Source organism: Canis lupus, chromosome 4 (genome assembly GCF_048164855.1).
Source record: "Canis lupus baileyi chromosome 4, mCanLup2.hap1, whole genome shotgun sequence".
In the NCBI taxonomy this organism is placed as follows: domain Eukaryota; kingdom Metazoa; phylum Chordata; class Mammalia; order Carnivora; family Canidae; genus Canis; species Canis lupus.
In genome coordinates, this window is record NC_132841.1 from 59804595 (window position 1) to 59822495 (window position 17901).

General features: G+C 41.5%; 1 protein-coding gene across 3 annotated transcripts in view; it reads right to left on the bottom strand.

The window, feature by feature from the left end:
- The window catches only part of HMGXB3 (HMG-box containing 3), a 47194-nt gene that overhangs the window by 10377 nt on the left and 18916 nt on the right, over window positions 1-17901 (bottom strand). For 2 of the 3 annotated variants that reach the window (XM_072824547.1, XM_072824549.1), the window contains exons 7-14: window positions 16900-17318; window positions 14687-14862; window positions 14467-14564; window positions 11880-11978; window positions 9950-10099; window positions 5943-6244; window positions 5304-5431; window positions 798-929 (exon numbers count right to left, since the gene is read on the bottom strand). In XM_072824547.1, the coding sequence (XP_072680648.1) occupies window positions 798-929; window positions 5304-5431; window positions 5943-6244; window positions 9950-10099; window positions 11880-11978; window positions 14467-14564; window positions 14687-14862; window positions 16900-17318 (1504 nt within the window). The remainder of the gene's footprint in view (window positions 1-797; window positions 930-5303; window positions 5432-5942; window positions 6245-9949; window positions 10100-11879; window positions 11979-14466; window positions 14565-14686; window positions 14863-16899; window positions 17319-17901) is intronic. The other variant, XM_072824548.1, reaches the window with a different exon arrangement.

A 17901-nucleotide genomic window follows, 5' to 3' on the forward strand; every position in this document is an offset into this window, starting at 1 on the left:
GACCCCTAGGTCACTGGGGATGAGCGAGGGGCCAGGCCAGCAAGAATAGCGACTCTTCAAGAGTGCTCCTCTAAGGACACTCAAGAGCACCAACCACCCCAAGGGTCAAACACCCTGGCCTTCAAGGGCTTGGGTGGCAACCCCTAAGGGCAATTCCAGTCAGTTATATAATTGTCTTGCACTAACACCTATCAGGCACCAGACTGTGCTGACAGCTTCAGATACGTTATTTCACTTACCTCACACCTTTACAAAACAAGCTATTCTCATTCTCAATTTATAATCGGAGAAATTGAGGCACAGAGAATAATTGGCTCAAAAATCATACTGCCACTAAGTGGCAGAGCCAAGACTCAAACACATGGCTGTCTGACCCTAGAACCTTTGCCCTACTCCATCTGAGCTCATAGCAGGCAAGGTGCAAGGGAACTGAAGTCTACAGGGTTAGGAGGGAAAAGTATCAAAAGAAGGAAAGCAAGTAGAAAAACAATTTCTAATATTAAGGAGGGTGGTCTCCACCTTCAGGTCTCAATATAACATGCAGCAAGGCCAACTCTACTTATGATCCTTTGATCATAGAGTCAGCTTACTTTTGTGCTCAGGGTCTCTGGATGGATGGAAAGACTCACACTTTGGGTATTTGTAAAATTCAAAAGGAGGAGTGTACCAGGGAAGCCAAGAATGTCTCCTTTTCAAACTATTAGACTCTTCTCTAAGGTGATTCAACCAAAGCCCATCACTAAAAGTTCCCAGGGAACTCAGGACTAGTACGGGAAAGGGAGGAAGCCAACCTGTACCTGTCTGTTCCTGCACCGACTTCAGAACAGCACTGATGGACACCCTGGGGTCCTCTCCCAGCTTGATCTGGTTCCGGATTGCAAAAAGCAAGTCCAAGCTCACTAGTAGCTTGTTCCCCACATTAAAGAGACCTGCAAAGTTAAAAAGAGGCAACAGAGAAACTCACTGTAAAACATCCACAATGGCAAAAAATTAGAAATAAACTAAATACCCAGTAATAGGGGAACAGTTACATTAATTATGATACATTCCTAAAACAGAAAATTATGCCTCGTTAAAAAAGAATAGGGACGCCTGGGTGGCTCAATGGTTGAGCATCTGCCTTTGGCTCAGGGCATAATCCCAAAGTGCTGGGATCCAGTCCCACATCGCGCTTCCTGTAGGAAGCCTACTTCTCCCTCTGCCTATGTTTCTGCCCAACTCTGTGTCTTTCATGAACAAATAAAATCTTTAAATAAAATAATAAAAATAACATAGACCTAATTGCTCTGACATGGAGTTGTCCATAATACACTGTTAAATGAAAAAAGCCAGCCATGAAATCTGTAGAGAAATTTAAAAAACAAGAACAAAAATCCTCTCTATGGGCCACCTTAGCCCTCACGACCACCAGGGCCCACTCTTCCTCTATTTCTTAATGACTGCACTGTGGGTAAAGGCCAGGAGCACACTCCAAGCCCAGAGATGTGTAGGAGATATAAAAAAGCTACAAAATCACCCCTAACCAAACAAATCCCAAGATAAAAGACTCAGAGGGATTTATATGCAGTCAATTTAAGACAAATAAAAGAGGATGATTTTATAAATACAAATTTTTTTTGCACAAAGTACAATGCACAAATTTGCACAAAATCAGGTTCTGGAATGTGCAACCATGAAAGAAGAGTATGGAGGAGTGGGGAAAGCCTTTCTGGGAATGATACCAAATGCTGAAACCATAAAGAAGATCAAATCTGATTACATAAAAATTAAAACAAAAACAAAAAGCAAATAAAATCCCCAAAAGACAAAAACACTTTGTGTCCAAAAAAAAAAAAAAAAAAAAAACCCACAAACAAGTTAAAAGATGATTGATAAAATGGGAAAGAACTCAGTCAACAAAATATTCCAATGAATGGAAATATTTACAAAATTCAAAGAAATTAAAAAAAACAAAAAACAAAAAAACCCCATATAATCCTCCTTGTAATCAAAGAAATGCAACAAATTAAGATATGATACCCCAGGTTTTACCCATCAATATGGCAAATTTCAAAAAATATTGATCTACAAAAAGTTCCTAAAGCTGCTAAGTGAGTTTAGCATGATCACCAGATAAAAATTCAATAGACAAAACCCACTGTGTTTCTACACTGATACTGAACAGTTAGAAACTGAACCACATCATTTAGCATTGAACACAGTAACTTAAATAAAACAAAACATGTAGAGGATCTACATGCTGAAAACTACAAAACACTAATGGAAGAAATAAAAGAAACTCTAATAAAATGGAAAGGGATAAGTTTTTAGGGATTAGAAGACTCAATATTTTTAAGCATGTCAAGTTTTCACAAATTGATCAACGGATTCAACGTAATCCCAATTAAAATTCTAACAGGATTCTGCAGATACTGAGAAGCCGATTTTAAGATTTATACAGAAATGCAAAGGAACTAAAATAGCCAAAATAATTCAGGAAACAACAATTCAGTAAGAAGGCTGGAGGTCCCACACTGATTCTAAGATCTACTACATGGCCGTAGTGATAAAGACCAGTGTGGTATTGGCAAAAGAATAGACAACATGAACCAAAAGAACAGAACAGACCATAGAAATAGACCCACACATATATGATCAACTGTTTTTCAACAAAGGAGCCAAAGCAATCCAGAGATGGCTGACCAACTCTGTTAATTTACGAGTCACTGAATTGTACACTTAAAATGAGTTTAACACTATATAAATCATAACACAATAAAAAAAAGTGGAAAAAAATGACCCAACTACATTCCATAAGAAACTCATTTTTTAAAAAACATGAAACTCACTCAATGCAGAAAAGACTACCTTTCAACAAACGGTGGTACAACTGTATGTCCACATGCAAAAGAAGAAAATAAAGAACTCAATCTGGGTCTCCCACTAACAATTAACTCAAAATGAATTACAGACCTAAACACAAACTACAAAATAATAAAACCACCAGAAGAAAACATAGAAAAAAATATTTATGATAATCTTTACCTACACAGAGAGACCTTAGATCATTAAAAGCATAATCCCTAAAAGAAACACTTGATGAAGTGGTCTTTGTTATGACTAAGAACTGTCCTGTGGAAAATTCCATTAAGAGAATGAGAAGTCAAGCCAGAGACCATAAGACAACATTTGTAAATCACTTATCTGACAAAAGACTTATGGATCCAGGATATATAAAGAATTCTCCAAAAAAAAAAAAAAGAATTTTCAAAATTTGATAGTAAGAAAACAATCCAATTCAACAGGCCAAAGATGGAATAGATACTTCACCAAAGGAGACACATGGATGGCTAATAAAACCATGAAATGATGCTCAATTTCATTAGTCATTGAGGAAATACAAATCAGAACCATAGTGAGATTCCACTTCACACAACTATCAGAGTGGCTTAAAAACAAGAACCAAAAAATGGACAATACCAAGTGCTCACAAATGGAGCAAACCAGAACTCTCACTAACTGTTGGGGTAATGCAAAATGGTACAAACATTTAGGTAAATAGTTCGGCAATTCCTTTAAAAAAATTAAACCTACACTTAGCATATAGCTCAGCAATTTGACTCCTTGGTATTCACCCAAGAGAAATGAAAATTTGTGTTCACAAAAGCTGGTATGTGAATGTTTATAGCAGCTATATTGGTTAAGTGTCAAAATCTGGTAACAACATAGATGTCTTTCAACAAGTGAACAGATAAACAAATTGTGGTATTCCACACTGTGGAAAACTACTCAACAATGAAGAAGGAACTATTGATACATTTAAACAATATAATATAGATGGCTCTCTTTTTGAGAGTGTGCATGAACATGTAGAGTAGCAGAGAATTCCAGAAGACTCTATTCTGAATGTGGAACCTGATGTGGGGGCTCGATTCCAGGACCCTGAGATCATGACTTGGGCTGAAACTAAGAGACACTCAACTGAGTAAGCCACTCAAGTGGCCCCAACATGGATGACTTTCAAAGGCATGATGTTTAATCAAAGAAGCCAGATTCACTTAAAATGCTACTTACGTTGTATATTAACTATACTTAAAAATTTTGTCATTTTTAAAAATCATTTTTAAAAAATGCTACATATTATGATAAATGCCATTCAGAAAAGATGGAGCTATAGGAATGAAGAACATTATCAACTGGTTGCTAGAGGCTCAGGGGGAGGGCTCAGGGGGAGGGGTAGGTATGATTATCAAAAGCACAGTACAGGAGGGTTCTGGGCAATACAACTCTTCTATCTACTTATGGCGTTGGCAGTTACACATCTAGGTGCATTTGTCAGAACTCACGCAACTGTCAAACGACGAAGTAAACTTCACTGTATGTAAATTTAAAAGTAAAGCTAAAATTTAAAAAACATAATCCTGTGTACTACTGCACTAGACAGACTGAAGGGAAATGGTGCTCTCATTAACTGCTGGCAAGAGCATAAAATAGTACAAACTAAATAGAGCAACACAAGACATTAATTAAGAGCATGAATTCAAAATAAGGCACCATAAGGTTCTGAAGACAAATAGAAAAATATTCTTTCATCTTCAGCGCTCAATTCTACATGTAAAATTCAAGATCCAAATTCTGACAGTGTTGGTACATGGTGAATGTTCCATAGATGTTTGACACTGATGAATGTATAGGGGGAATGGGTGAACACATAGCAATTCCATTTGGAGCACTTATCCAAAGGAAATAATTAAGGCCTACACACCATGAGTGAGAATTCTAAAATGGAGTCCCACACAGCCCTTAAAAATGGTCATGGATTTCTCTACTTGCTGGCATAGGAAGATGCCTATGCATGTCACCGCTAAACTTAAAAAGAATATTCCAAAATGATGAATAGCACAATCCCACTTTTGTTGAAACAAAAACTATAAACCCATTAATCTCATACTTCCTTATATTCTCTATAGATGAAAATAACACATCTGAAAGATTAAAGAGCATAATGTTAAGTGTTTATCTCATAGCAGCACAATTACTAGTGATTTTAGTTTCTTTTTTAGATTGTCAGCATGTCCCATTTTTTCCACAATGGAGATGTTATTTAGGAATGAACTTTGTTTAAAGATCCCAGATTAAGAGTCCTAACACTTGAGAAATAAATATCATCTACTGGGGCTGAGATACCCAGGAGGAAAAATTCCCTCTCCCTCAGAAGCCCCATCTGAGAGAAGGTCCAGTGCTCAAAGGAGCAGAGGTGTGACCCACAGAGGCTGTTCCCAAGCCTGCTTTGGGACCTTTGAGGAAGAAAGGCTGACACCCACCTGTATAGATGTCCATGAAACTGTGCAGGGCCAGACAATGAGGATTCAGACACACCTTCACCTGGGCAGTCACCACCTGCAGCCGGCTGGCTGTCAGCAGCCAGCACTCCTGCGGCCCAGCCAGGGAGCTAGTACCAAAACATCACCAACAGAAGAACAGAAGGGAAATCAACATGATGCAGTTCCTGGGCTCAGGGATCAATGGCAAAATTCTCAAGACTCTAATGAGGTAGGCAAATGAAGGTGCTGAGTGGGGCTTGTGTTCCAGGGTTTTCTAGGCGGGTATTCCCACTCTGTTGGAACAAGGTCTGTGAAATCACCCCTAAAGTTAACGTAACTCTGGATTTATTACCCAATTTAACCAATCCCCTTGAACTCCCAAATCCAAGCTTTGTGCTGGATAGTCCAGATGTAAATAAAATCCTAACTTGGTGACAGTAACTTTCAGGCATTTTCCAATAGAAATAATAGATAATTACTATTATTTTACTTTAGCAATTCAAAAGCAAAGGAAACTTAAGAGAAGCAGAGAATAACACCTTCAAAGGCTATAGTTTTACAGCTGTCTGAAATAAGGTACAATATGGGCCGAGGAAGACCGGGCACTACAGACAGGGTAATTCTGAAAGGGGTGCTTACTTTTGTCCCCCTTTGAATAATGGGCTGCTACAGAGTAGGCACTGCGTGGACGGAGACTCATAATAATTCGACCAAGACGTTTGCTCGATGGTGACTGTCTCCTCACTCACGTTGGACAGAATGAGTCTAGAGCTGTTGAGTTCGTGAATCAGGGCGAAGACCTCGGCCAGCTCTGACTCGTTCTCAGGAATCTGCAGGACTTTGCGCAGCAGCTGCAGCGTGGACTGGCGCTGGATCTCCCTTTGGGCCAGGCTCAGCGGCTCTGTGGCACTCAGCACATCTGGGAGGGGGGAGCTGACCTCCTGGGAAAAGAGCAGACTGAACGATCAGCCAGCACCGAGACTCAATCAGAGAGGCTACAGGTAACAGAGGGACGGGCCTGGCCATGGTGGAGGGGAGGAAACCAAGGCTTCAAACCAGCTCAGTTAGTAATTTGCTTTGTGACTCAAAGCAGGTGCTTTCTCTCTCTGGCGCTGGTTCTCTCTCAGTGAAACAAGAGGATGACACACACTGCTTAGTAACAGTTCTAAGAGTCAGCTTCCATTCACCAGGGATAGGGTTTGGAAAAGAACACACCCAGGTCTCACTTCTGGACATGCCACCTAAGAGCTACACCTGTGTGACCCAAAGCAATATACTTAAATCTTTCTGAGCCTCAATTTCCTTACCTATGAAATGAAGGATGAAATACTAGTTATCTCCTATAGTTGTACAGAGTAAATAAAATATTGCAAGTATAGTACTTGGGATAGTACCGGGGAAACAAGGAAAGCTCTACGAACAACAGTTTCAATATGTAAATAAGTAGCTGCATTGCTTCAAGTATTTCTCTAACACCTTTATCTTGCAGGTACAAGGGAACTATTTTAAACACTAGTCAGAGGCTTTCAGGAACAAGGTTCTGAAATGCTCATAAAAATAGGTCCTTTTTAATGGAGGTTCCTCCCTAATCCCTTGTACAAATGCAGTAGGAATCACTCCCTCCCGGATACTCCCAGCATCCATTCTTTTACTGCAGAATTCACTGACTCACAGTTGGTGAGACTATTCCCTCATCTTTGGTGAGTATAAGCATCTTTTCCGTGCTTGTTTACACATTCTCGATACCAGCATAAGAGCACACAAAAATGCTAATTCATACCTGCTGGACATATTACATGTTGCTTTGCAGAAATTAATTGCTTAATAACAAGAAGGAACTTTCTATTAACTCTGCACACCTACAAGAACTCTTACCTCATTATAAGTTTGGCTACCTATCTTTATTCCCACACTAGACTGTAAACTCAAGAGAAGGGACCACCTCCTATTTATCTCTGTATCTCCAAATGCCTGACCTATAGTAGGCATTCAATGTATGCTTGCTGAAAGAAAGAATGAATGGCTGCAGAGAGTTGACACGAGGAGTTGCCCCGGAAGATAGTGTGTTCCCAGTCATGACTATGTGAACCATGGACTGGAAGAAGAGTTGGCAGGAATACTGTATCCCTTTGCTCGGAGTCACAGATCCAAGATGGAAAGGGATGAATATCATTCCTGTCCAAAGTCTTAATTACAGCCTCCAATTACAGCATGGGCCATGCACAGGAAAATGTATGGCCACCAGGGGACTCCAAAGAGCATGACAAAGGATCCGGGGTCTCTGACCAGTGTTTTAGTTTATGAAAAACAGGACTTACATTTTATTTCTCTAAAATTTAGTAAGCTGAAAAGAGACAGAATGTCAGAAAATAAATGTCCTGCGGGTAGGCAGCTATTAGCCGAAGACAAGAATATAGATACAAATCTCATAAAGTAGGATTTGAAATCAAATGGCCAGAAGTCCTGACCATTCCCATCTGACCTGGAAAGGTAGGTCATCTCATTACCCCAGATCTAGGGACCATCATTCATTTCCATTCTGCATACCACATCAACAGCTACAATCAAATAGGAGAAAGGAATGTTCAGAGCCTCTACTTATACAGAACTCAATTCCATTCTATAATCACTGATCCACACATTGAGTATGCACATTCCAGGGTCAGAAGGTACAATGAAGGGATGCCTGGGTGGCTCAGGGTGTGATCCTGGGGTCCTGGGATTGAGTCCCGCATCGGCTACCCTGCAGGTAGCCTGCTTCTCCCTTTGCCCATGTCTCTGCCTCTCTGTGTCTCTCATGAATTAAAAAAAAAAAAGAAGAAGAAGAAGAAGGTCTGGGAAAATAGATATACCTGCCGTAAAAGAGATTATGATGTCACAAGGAGCTAAGAGGAAGTCAAGACACAATGTGGTCAACCTTAAGTGAAGAGTACCACATTAGAGCATGGAAGATCCAGGAAGCTCATTGCCAGCAAGGGACAGCCAATGGAGCAAGAGAAATCTAATGGAAGCTATGGATCTATTTTACATGCTATTTCAGGGATTTACACTTTTTTTTTTTTTAAAGATTTACCTATTTGAGAAAGAGGGTGTGCTTGCATGAGCACAAGTGGGAGAGGGACAGAGAATCTCAAGCAGATTCCGTGCTCAGCGCAGAGCCCAATTCCACGACCATGAGATCAAGACCTGCACTGAAACCAAGAGTCTGATGCCCAACTGTGCCACCCAGGCGCCTCAGGGTCTACAGACTCCTTAAGGCTCAATTCTGAGTCTTCTCTGGGTCTGATGGCCCTGAGAATAAAATATCCAGACGGAATCTACCTTGCCTGCCTTTTTTGTCAATGGAGAAACTAAAACTCTGAAGAGGGAAGGCATCCAGCTCAGGGCCAGGTCTCTCAATTCCTGGTCCCTGTGTTTCTTCTACTAGGCCATCAGTGCCCACATACTTTACCTCCACTTCACTTTCTCACAAGGACAACCTCAGACCACCACCTTGAGCATGGAAACAAAGCCAGGACCAGGGGGATGAGATTCATCAGTCAGGAGTTCCCCCTGCCCCACCCCTCCACATGTATTGAAAACAGCTTGAAATAGTTCCTCACCACCTCAGTAGTCCTGTCCACTCCCAAACCCCCAGAAGTCTCTCTCCTGACATAACATCTGGGCCTCACTCTGGCTCAAGGACATTCAATGTGACCCTATTGCCTAAAAACCAAATTGCCTGGTCTAGCACTAAGGATCTTCCACAATATGACCCCAACATGCCTTCTGAGCCTTATTTTCCATACTCCTCCCTAAATATCCTTCTCTTTTAGGTGACTGGACCACCCTCTCTAGCTCTTTACTTTTAACCTTGCTTAACCCGGAGTATGGCATGCCCTCCCCTTCCATCCAAATCCTGCCCACCGTGCAAAGTCCAGCTTAGATGTGGAGTGGCCAGGCTCCACCTTGGAACCTGACCTGGTCTGGATGCCATCCTGTGTTGCTCCAAGGCAGATGGGGAAGACTGTCTTCTCACCCCCATCCTACTCATTCTATCTGCTGTCTCAGGTGCTACATTTTTCTGTTCAGTTCATGAAAGTCACAGGACCTCTGAAAACACCCATTTTTCCTGGTTCTGATAAATAAAACACCAGCCCTAAGGAGCCAAGTGGAATGTGTTTTACTATCCACAAACAGCTTGGTCCAACTTCAGAGAGATTTGCCAAGACTGCTAGAAGTAAAGCTCTGTGTTAAGCCACAAGCTCTGCAAGGAACCTGAGAAGCAGTGATCTAATCTACAAAGTCTTTGGGTCAGCCTTCTCCAATTCCCAAAATAGTCTCTGAGCTAAAGAATGTAACCCTTCTATCCCTCTCTTCTTCAGAACCCTCCTTACAGCCTGTATTCCATTCTCTTTGGAGAATGAACTCTTGGTCCACTGGGCTAGAAAGTTCTCAGAGATTAGGGTACCTAGGCAACCTAAACCAAACTTAACAATAAAGATAAGCAAATCTGGAGAGAAGGTGGCTAGGCTCAGAACTTAACTGGTTCTAATTCTGGTGTTCTAACTATCATCACGTACTAAGAAATCATCTTACTTCTACTAAAACAGGTGCACTAAGAGCTCAACACAGGGCTAGGGAGTGTGTCCAGGGAAAGAACTCACGAGAGCCTTGGTGGTTTTTTCAGTCCGGTCTTTGGCAAGGTTAAAACCGCAGCTGGGACAAATCCTCGGCTTATGTCTGTTGGTGTAGACATAGTTACAAGAGGGATTCTTGCATTTTCCCCGGCCTCTTGAAGTAGCCAGGCCCAAATCCTAAAAAAAAAAAAAACAACAACAACAACAACAAAAAACAATATTCAATTTTACAAAAGTGACACCTGAGCAGAATCAAAACCAGGATGACCAGCTATCAGTCAATCAAAGAGAGTGACAACTGCAAAAGCCGATGTGGACTAACTTCCAAAGGGCCTTGAAGCAAGATCCTTTTCCTGTATTAAGTTGAAAGTTACCCCCTTTCGACTTAATGCAGCCTGCGTAATTTTGGCAAGTCCTTCTCCTCCATTTGTGAAAGAAACAAGTGATGAGTGGACTCTTAAGAGTCAGGTATTCAAGGCCATTGGCAGAGTGAAGTACGCCTGTTCTAACAGCAGGCTGGTCACTGTGGTGAACTAAAGAGTGTGCACCCTGCCTGAAGACAATCGTGACCTTTGTACAACCTAAGCTCAAATCTCAGGGATCTAGGCTTCTATGACAAACAGCTATCTAATCAACCAAAAAGAAAGGTCCTGAAAGTTGCCCCGGATGGTAACCCTAGTAGCCTCCTGTAGCCAAGGGACAGGGAAGTAAAAGTACAGATGGCATGGAGAAGGTAGTAATTAGGTCTCTGGGAAAAAGAAACCTGAGCAGACATCCAGGGTAAAGGAGATATTCTTTTTTTTTTTTTTTTTTAAAGATTTTATTTATTGATTAATGAAAGACAGAGAGGGAAAGACAGAGATGTAGGCAGATGGAGAAGCAGGCTCCAGGCAGGGAGCCTGATGTGGGACTCGATCCTGAGACGCGGATCACGCCCTAAGCCAGGGGCAGGTGCTCAACGGCTGAGCCACCCAGGCATCCCTAAAGGAGATATTCTTAAGGATCAGCGCAGACTATGCACTAATCCACCATTCTGTGCTGTCTTGCTACTGTGGAAGCATCAGCACAGGGCCTGGCCAGAGTAGGTGCTCAGGAAATATTTTTTGAATGAATGAATGGTTCTCCATCTGTCTGCCTTCATCAGATAAGAATTTTCAAAAATCCAGCTGCTCTCTCAAAACCTGTGTATCTTACTCAACTCAGAGAACCGCCTACCTGATACCTAAAGGACCAACAAAATTAGAGGATATTAAGAGCAAACAAAACAAAACCACCCCCCCCCCCAATATGATATCTAAAACAATGCAGCATTTTACAGATGGTGAAAACTGAGGACCAGAGAAGCAAAGAGCCTTGGCCAAGGTCACATGGCATGCTGGCAACCAACAGAGCCAGAACCACTTTAGGACTAAGTCCTTCGAGTGTTTAACCCACTGCTCCATGTGGCTTACCTTGCTGAAGAATGCCCCAGAGTCACACAAAAATAAAAGGTGGGTAGGGAGGGAAAACCTTGGTAAGAAATGCCAAGTGAAACAAAGTTGCTTTACCAAAGTACTTCTCAAATCCTTTGATACATCAGTACCGAATGTGACACTGTTTTAAGGAGGAAAAATATAACTTTCTCAAGCTTATCTGTGGAAAACACTTTTGAGGCTGAAAGTTCCAAAGATTGCTGAATGCTAAAGCTGGACTGGATTCTCATCTCCAATTACTCTCCAAGAACCTTCCATGGCTCAGTTGGCCTACACTCTGTAGATCTCATCTGGGAAAAATATAGCTGATTTACCCAGCAACTATCATTTTTTAGTAATAGAATCTTCAGAACCAATGATCTGTCCCTGACCCTACTCTCACTCCCAACTACCACTCCCCACCTCCCTCACACTTCTACTCACCCTCTGCCCGAAAACCAAAACCACCTCCATGTCAACTCACCATCACCTGTGGCTGCACTTACCAGTGTTACAGTGCAACTGTACTTGTATGGAGGAAACATATCAGGCTTGACCTCTACAACTTTCACCTGAGACGTCCTACTGGCTGGGCCATTTGGTAGCTGTGGATCAGAACAAGTGATTTAGTGTTTTTATATAAAACCTCAAACTGCTGAGGTGCTGTGTCCTGAAACAGCTTGAGGAAATAGTTTCCCAGGGATGAGTGGAGCTATGCACCATGAGAACCCTCTAAGGTGCTAGTCAGCATCACCAGCCCACCACAGGTTGAGTATCACTTCCAAGTCCAGGGTTGCCACACTCTTCTGTGCAGCGTCTAACACAGTATATTAGAAATATTGTGAGTCAGATTTATAACCACTACCAAGTGAGAAAAGCTCATAATAGTTATACATGTAAATATGTGGTTGAATAATGTTGGCACAAAAAAACATCGGAAAGATTGTTTACTAAATATAAAATCTCACGTAACTTAACTGGCTTAAGACTAGCAAAGGAGGGCAGCCCTGGTGGCGCAGTGGTTTAGCACCACCTTCAGCCCAGGGTGTGATCCTGAGGACCTGGGATCGAGTTTATTTTTATTTATAAATAAAAATAAAATAAATAAATAAATAAAAAATCTTTAAAAAAAAAAAAAAGGACTAGCAAAAGGACTATGGCTTTTAACAACCCAATGTTGTCAGTCAAAAGGAAACTATTTACAGAGAAGACTGAGAGTTTACAGAAGTAAAGGGAATCTCAGGGCTGGAAATCTACAAAGCAGTGGAAAGCTGACTAGATCACCAGCCTCTACACCTAGAAATCCCATACAGTCCCAGTGCTGACACCACCTCTGGGTAACAAATAGATCAGACTTCAAAGTAAAAGCCACTTGATGTTCTTCTTGGGGCAAATCTGGAACAAGGGAAATCTGCTCTACATTGCCTGGTAGAGCACACAGCAAGGGAAAAGGCCAGCCTGATTTTCCTATTCCAATTTGGTCTAACAGGGTTTTTGAACTACAGGTCACAATCCACTTGAGGGGTCATGAAATTAATTTAATGAGTTAAAGCCAGCATTCTACAAAAATGGAAAATACCAAAATGACTGGCTATAATCAAGGCATAACTTCCTTATACTTCTTACATATGTAGGAATATGGATAAGTTTACTGGGCTGTGATGTGAAATATACTACTGAGGGTCATGATCTAAAAAAAAAAAAGAGGTCTAGTAAAAAATGCTGATTTAGGGAATTTTGATAATTATTCTAGTCACAAATGGAAAAAGAACTAAGAAATAAAAATCTAAGAGTAAGTGTGCTAGAACACTGAATTTTTGGCACCTGGGAAACCTCTAAAAACTCTATCATTAAAGTTGAATGAATTATACTGGCTATAAACTAGAATGCAGAGTAAGAGCTGTTTTTTGGTTTTAAAAATTTCTATTAAAACACAAATAAATAAAACATACAATACAAAATACACACACAAGGGGTGCCTGAGTGGCTCAGTTGGTTAAGTGTCTGTCTTTGGTTTGGGTCACGATTCCAGGGTCCTGGGATTGAGTCCCTCATCCCGCTGAGCAAGGAGCCCGCTTCTCCCTCTCCCCGCCCTGTTCATGCTCTGACTCTCTCTCTTAAATAAAATCTTTAAAAAACACAAATATAGGAAAGGACTCAGGATGCTCAGAATGGGCACAGAATGCCAACAGTAGTTCTGGGCAGCAGGATTTCATGGGATTTATTTTCTTTCTGCCTTAACCTAAATTTTCTGTATTTTCTACAATAGCCATGCATTCATTTGTTTCAAAAGAGGCTAAAGGAACAATATAACTAAATGCAATATCTAGTCCTAGACTGAATCCTGTACTAAAGTGGGAAAATGCTATAAAAAACATAACTGGGTAAAACTGATGAAATGGGAATGCAAATGACAGACTGAAGTATTGTATCAATGTTTCAGCAACAGAATATCCTGATTCTTATGAAATACACACTGAAATATTAAGAAGCAATAGGCCATGTAACCTCCCCTTAAATTACATGTATTTTAGAAGTACATTGGAGCACAAATGACAAAGTGATAACAAACGACAAAATGGACGATAAGAGAAAATGACTACAGGTAAAAAGTACATGGCTGCTCTTTGTACAATCTTTATGCTACTAACTCGTTTCCTAAGTTTCAAAATTATTATTTTTTAAGGTTTTATTTATTTGAGAGAATGAAAGAGAGAGAAAAAAGTGGGGGGGAGGGGCAGAGACGGAGAACCAGGCACCCTACTGAGCAGGAAGCCCACCAAAGGGCTATCCCAGGACCCTGAGATCATGACCTGAGCCAAAATCAAGAGTGGGATGTTTAACTGACTGAGCCATCCAAGCACCCCTCAAAATTATTTCGAAAGCCAAAGTTTAAAAACATGCATTCATTTTATAACAAGAAAAAAAAATTAACTAAAAATGAGTGACTCACTCATGCTCAGCTTCATTTCAGAGGTCTACCAATATAAGAACAGGCTTTTTGCTTATAGCTTTGATACACTAAATAGAAGCCCTGTTCTCAGAGCAGTAGACCCGCAAAAAGGCCCACCTCTGGACAGTAGTAGATCTTACCTTCACCTCACTGGTGTTAGATGGCTGTTGGAGCGGCTGGCCCAGCTGCTTCAGCGTGCTTGGCTTCAGGCCACAAGTCCTCACAGAGGGGGTTTTATCTGAGACAATCAGGAACCAAACTGGTGACTTAAGTGCACTGAGTCTCCATCCTCAACAATTCACATTCCTGTCCCTTTCCCATTGGACAGTCCCCCACTCCCAGGTTTGTCCTAGCCCTTACCACTCAAGGGGAAGGGCTGCCTGGCCCTGGGCAGTCCCATGCTGCTGCCTCGGCCCACGTTAGATGGGGCTGGGAGAATTGCTCTCATGGGTCTTGCTGCAGCCAGTAATGAGGGCTTGCCCCGAGCTTTGCCTTTAAGCTCTGGGGCTCTGGCCCCGGGAGTGAGCAGCTCAACTCTGAAAAAAACAAGAAGGCAAATCTAAAAATTTCAAACCAAGGGAAAGAAAACGAAAGTACAATATCCAAATAGCATTTTAGTAGAGGAATAGTATAGTAAACCGTCGGGCTTTAGCCATACATTTCACGGGATCATTATGAAGATTAAAAAAGCACAAAATAGTGCCCACAATGTAGAATACCAATAGTTATCATAGCTATACGACCTGACCTGCCTCAAATTAGTATTTCAAGTATATCAGTCTCCCACAAGAGGGCAGCTAAAAGACCCCGCAGAACAAAATCCATGTTTTCTTTGCAGCTTTCTTTGTAGCAGAGTCTACATGACAGAAGGCCTCAATACACATTTGCCAAGTGACTCAGTTACCCAAAACAAAAGGTCTGAACTGCATGGCTTCATTCTCTAAAGATTCAGAACCATCCCAAAGTATACATTAAATAAAAACAGGAAAGACGTAGAAGTATGTAAGTTATGCTACCATTTGTGTAAAAAAGGTAGGAAAAAGTTATACCTACAAATACACATCTCCACATACGTATACATGTATGTGTGTAAAATTATGTCTAGAAAGCAGAAAGGTGGAATATTTTTTTTAAGATTTTGTTTATTTATTCATGAGAGAAACAGAGAGAGAGAGAGGCAGAGACACAAGCAGAAGGAGAAGCAGGCTCCCTGCAGGGAGCCCAAAGTGAGACTCGATCCCGGGTCTCCAGGATCACGCCCTGGGCTGAAGGTGGTGCTAAATTGCTGAGCAATTACCCGGACTGCCCAGGAAGGTAGAATATTGACTGTGTCAGAAAAATGGAAATGGATGAGTGAAGGACAGGCTAGAATACAGATTTGTTTCAGTTTATATCCTTTGAGTTTGAACCATGTGAATTTATTTCCTATTCAACAAAACATTTTAAATCAAATAATATACACCAGAATTTCTAAGTCTTGGCACTACTGACATTTTGGCCTAGATAATTCTGTTCCCAAAGGCCTGTCCTGTGCACTTTAGGATGTTTAGAAGCACATCTGGCCTCTGTCAACTAGATACCTGCAGCACCTCCTCCCCCACAGTTGTCACAATCTCAAAAGGTCCCTAAACATTGCCTCAATGTCTCCTGGGGGCACAAGTGTTCCCTGTTGAGAACCACTGATATAAACAAATAAGGGCCATTAGTCATAAGACCACAACGGACGCTGAGAAAGGGCCACATGAAAAATCCAGTCAGGCCTTTAAGGAGGGAAGTAGGAGGAAAAATAGTCCACATTTATGGGCCTCCTCCTATCTGCAAGGTACTGGGCTGTGCAAGCTTTACACATAATCTTTTCTGTAAGATTGTAAGTCTGTAAGGTCAGCCATTTAAGATTAGATTTGTTCAATACCCAACTCAAGATTTTTCAGAGGAGAGAATGGATATGAAGGGACAATGTCCAAGGTCAAACAGAAATCAAGGGGATCTTGGGTGGCTCAGCGGTTTAGCACCTGTCTTCAGCCCAGGGCGTGATCCTGGAGTCCTAGGATCGAGTCTCACATTGGGCTCCCTGCATGGAACCTGCTTCTCCCTCTGCCTGTGTCTCTGCCTCTCTCTCTGGGTCTCTCATGAGTAAATAAATAAAATCTTAAAAAAAAAAAAAAAAAATCAAGAGACTGATCACAACTACAATTGAATTCTCTGACCACCAGGACAAGAGTCATTCTGTAAGATGACTTAATAAAGCTTTTCTTTCCAAATCTAGTAACCACGATGCTAGTTTGTAACACCACCCTCAGCGTGTACCAAATGGACTCTAATAATTGTTTTAGGGAAAATGACAAAAAGAGATGTACAGGAATGTAATAGCAATGCACAGACAGCAGAGTGTAAGAGGAAAGGCAAATCATCCCATGGTTCTAGGCCTTGGTTTCTTTATCTCTAAAATAAGAACCATTATTTGGGGTCTCCTGTCTCTCAAGAATGCTGTAAGGACATAGGACAAAACATGGCTCATTTCCCAACCTGCCATTCTAAATACAGTCCTATAATATATGAACATATTAGTTTACCCTGTAGGCTTCTTAGGAGCAGGGAGAGGACTGGAAGTGCTAGTCCTCTCAGCTGGTGGTGGTAAGTCTGGTCCAGGACTATCGTTCTCGGTTGTCCCCAGAGAGACCTCAGGCTGCACACCACTCTTGACCACCGACGTCTTCATGGCTGTTGTACCACGATTCCGAGGAGCTTCCTTGACCAAAACATGGGCATCTGAGATGATCACTTCCTCCCACTCATTCTCCTCACCCACTTCTCTTGGAGGAGCTACACTTAGGAGCTGGCTTACAGCTTCTGAGTTCTCCAGAGTCAGTTTGGAGGCATTTTCCTTTGGGGAATTTTGCTCAGTGTTGACAGGCTGATGATTTCTTTTAACCACCGAACCTTTGGAGGAGATACCAGGAGCCAATTCCACTTTGACTTTGGATGGCTTTTCCTAGAAAAAATAAGACTGCTTGTATGCACACACCATTTTACAGTGAACAACACATCACAAATATTCTCTCATTCGATCCTCACAGCTATGTATGGACAACAGATTAAGAGATGAAGACCAAGAGAGAGCAACAGGCTAATGTAAGGGCCAAGTACAAAACTGGCCTGAATCTAAGTCTCCTGACTACAGGTCCCTTCTACTACAGTATTCAACACGCAGGATAGGATAAAGCTGTTCTTCCCCTAACAAATTTCTCATCAAATTTCTCTTTAAGTGGGAATCCCTGGGTGGCTCAGTGGTTTAGCACCTGCCTTCCGCGCAGGACATGATCCTGGAGTCCCGGGATCAAGTCCCACATCAGGCTCCCTGCATGGAGCCTGCTTCTCCCTCTGCCTGTGTCTCTGCTTCTCTCTCTGTCTCTCATGAATAAAGAAAGAAAATATTTTTAAAAAATTTCTCTTTAAGTTTCCAGCAAATAAATGCTGATATTTTGAGCCTGATCTTTGTTCAAAGCCTGCTTCTCCACATCTAGAAAGAAGCTGACATGTTGCCATACTGGGTCTAGAAATCCTAAATTGTCATC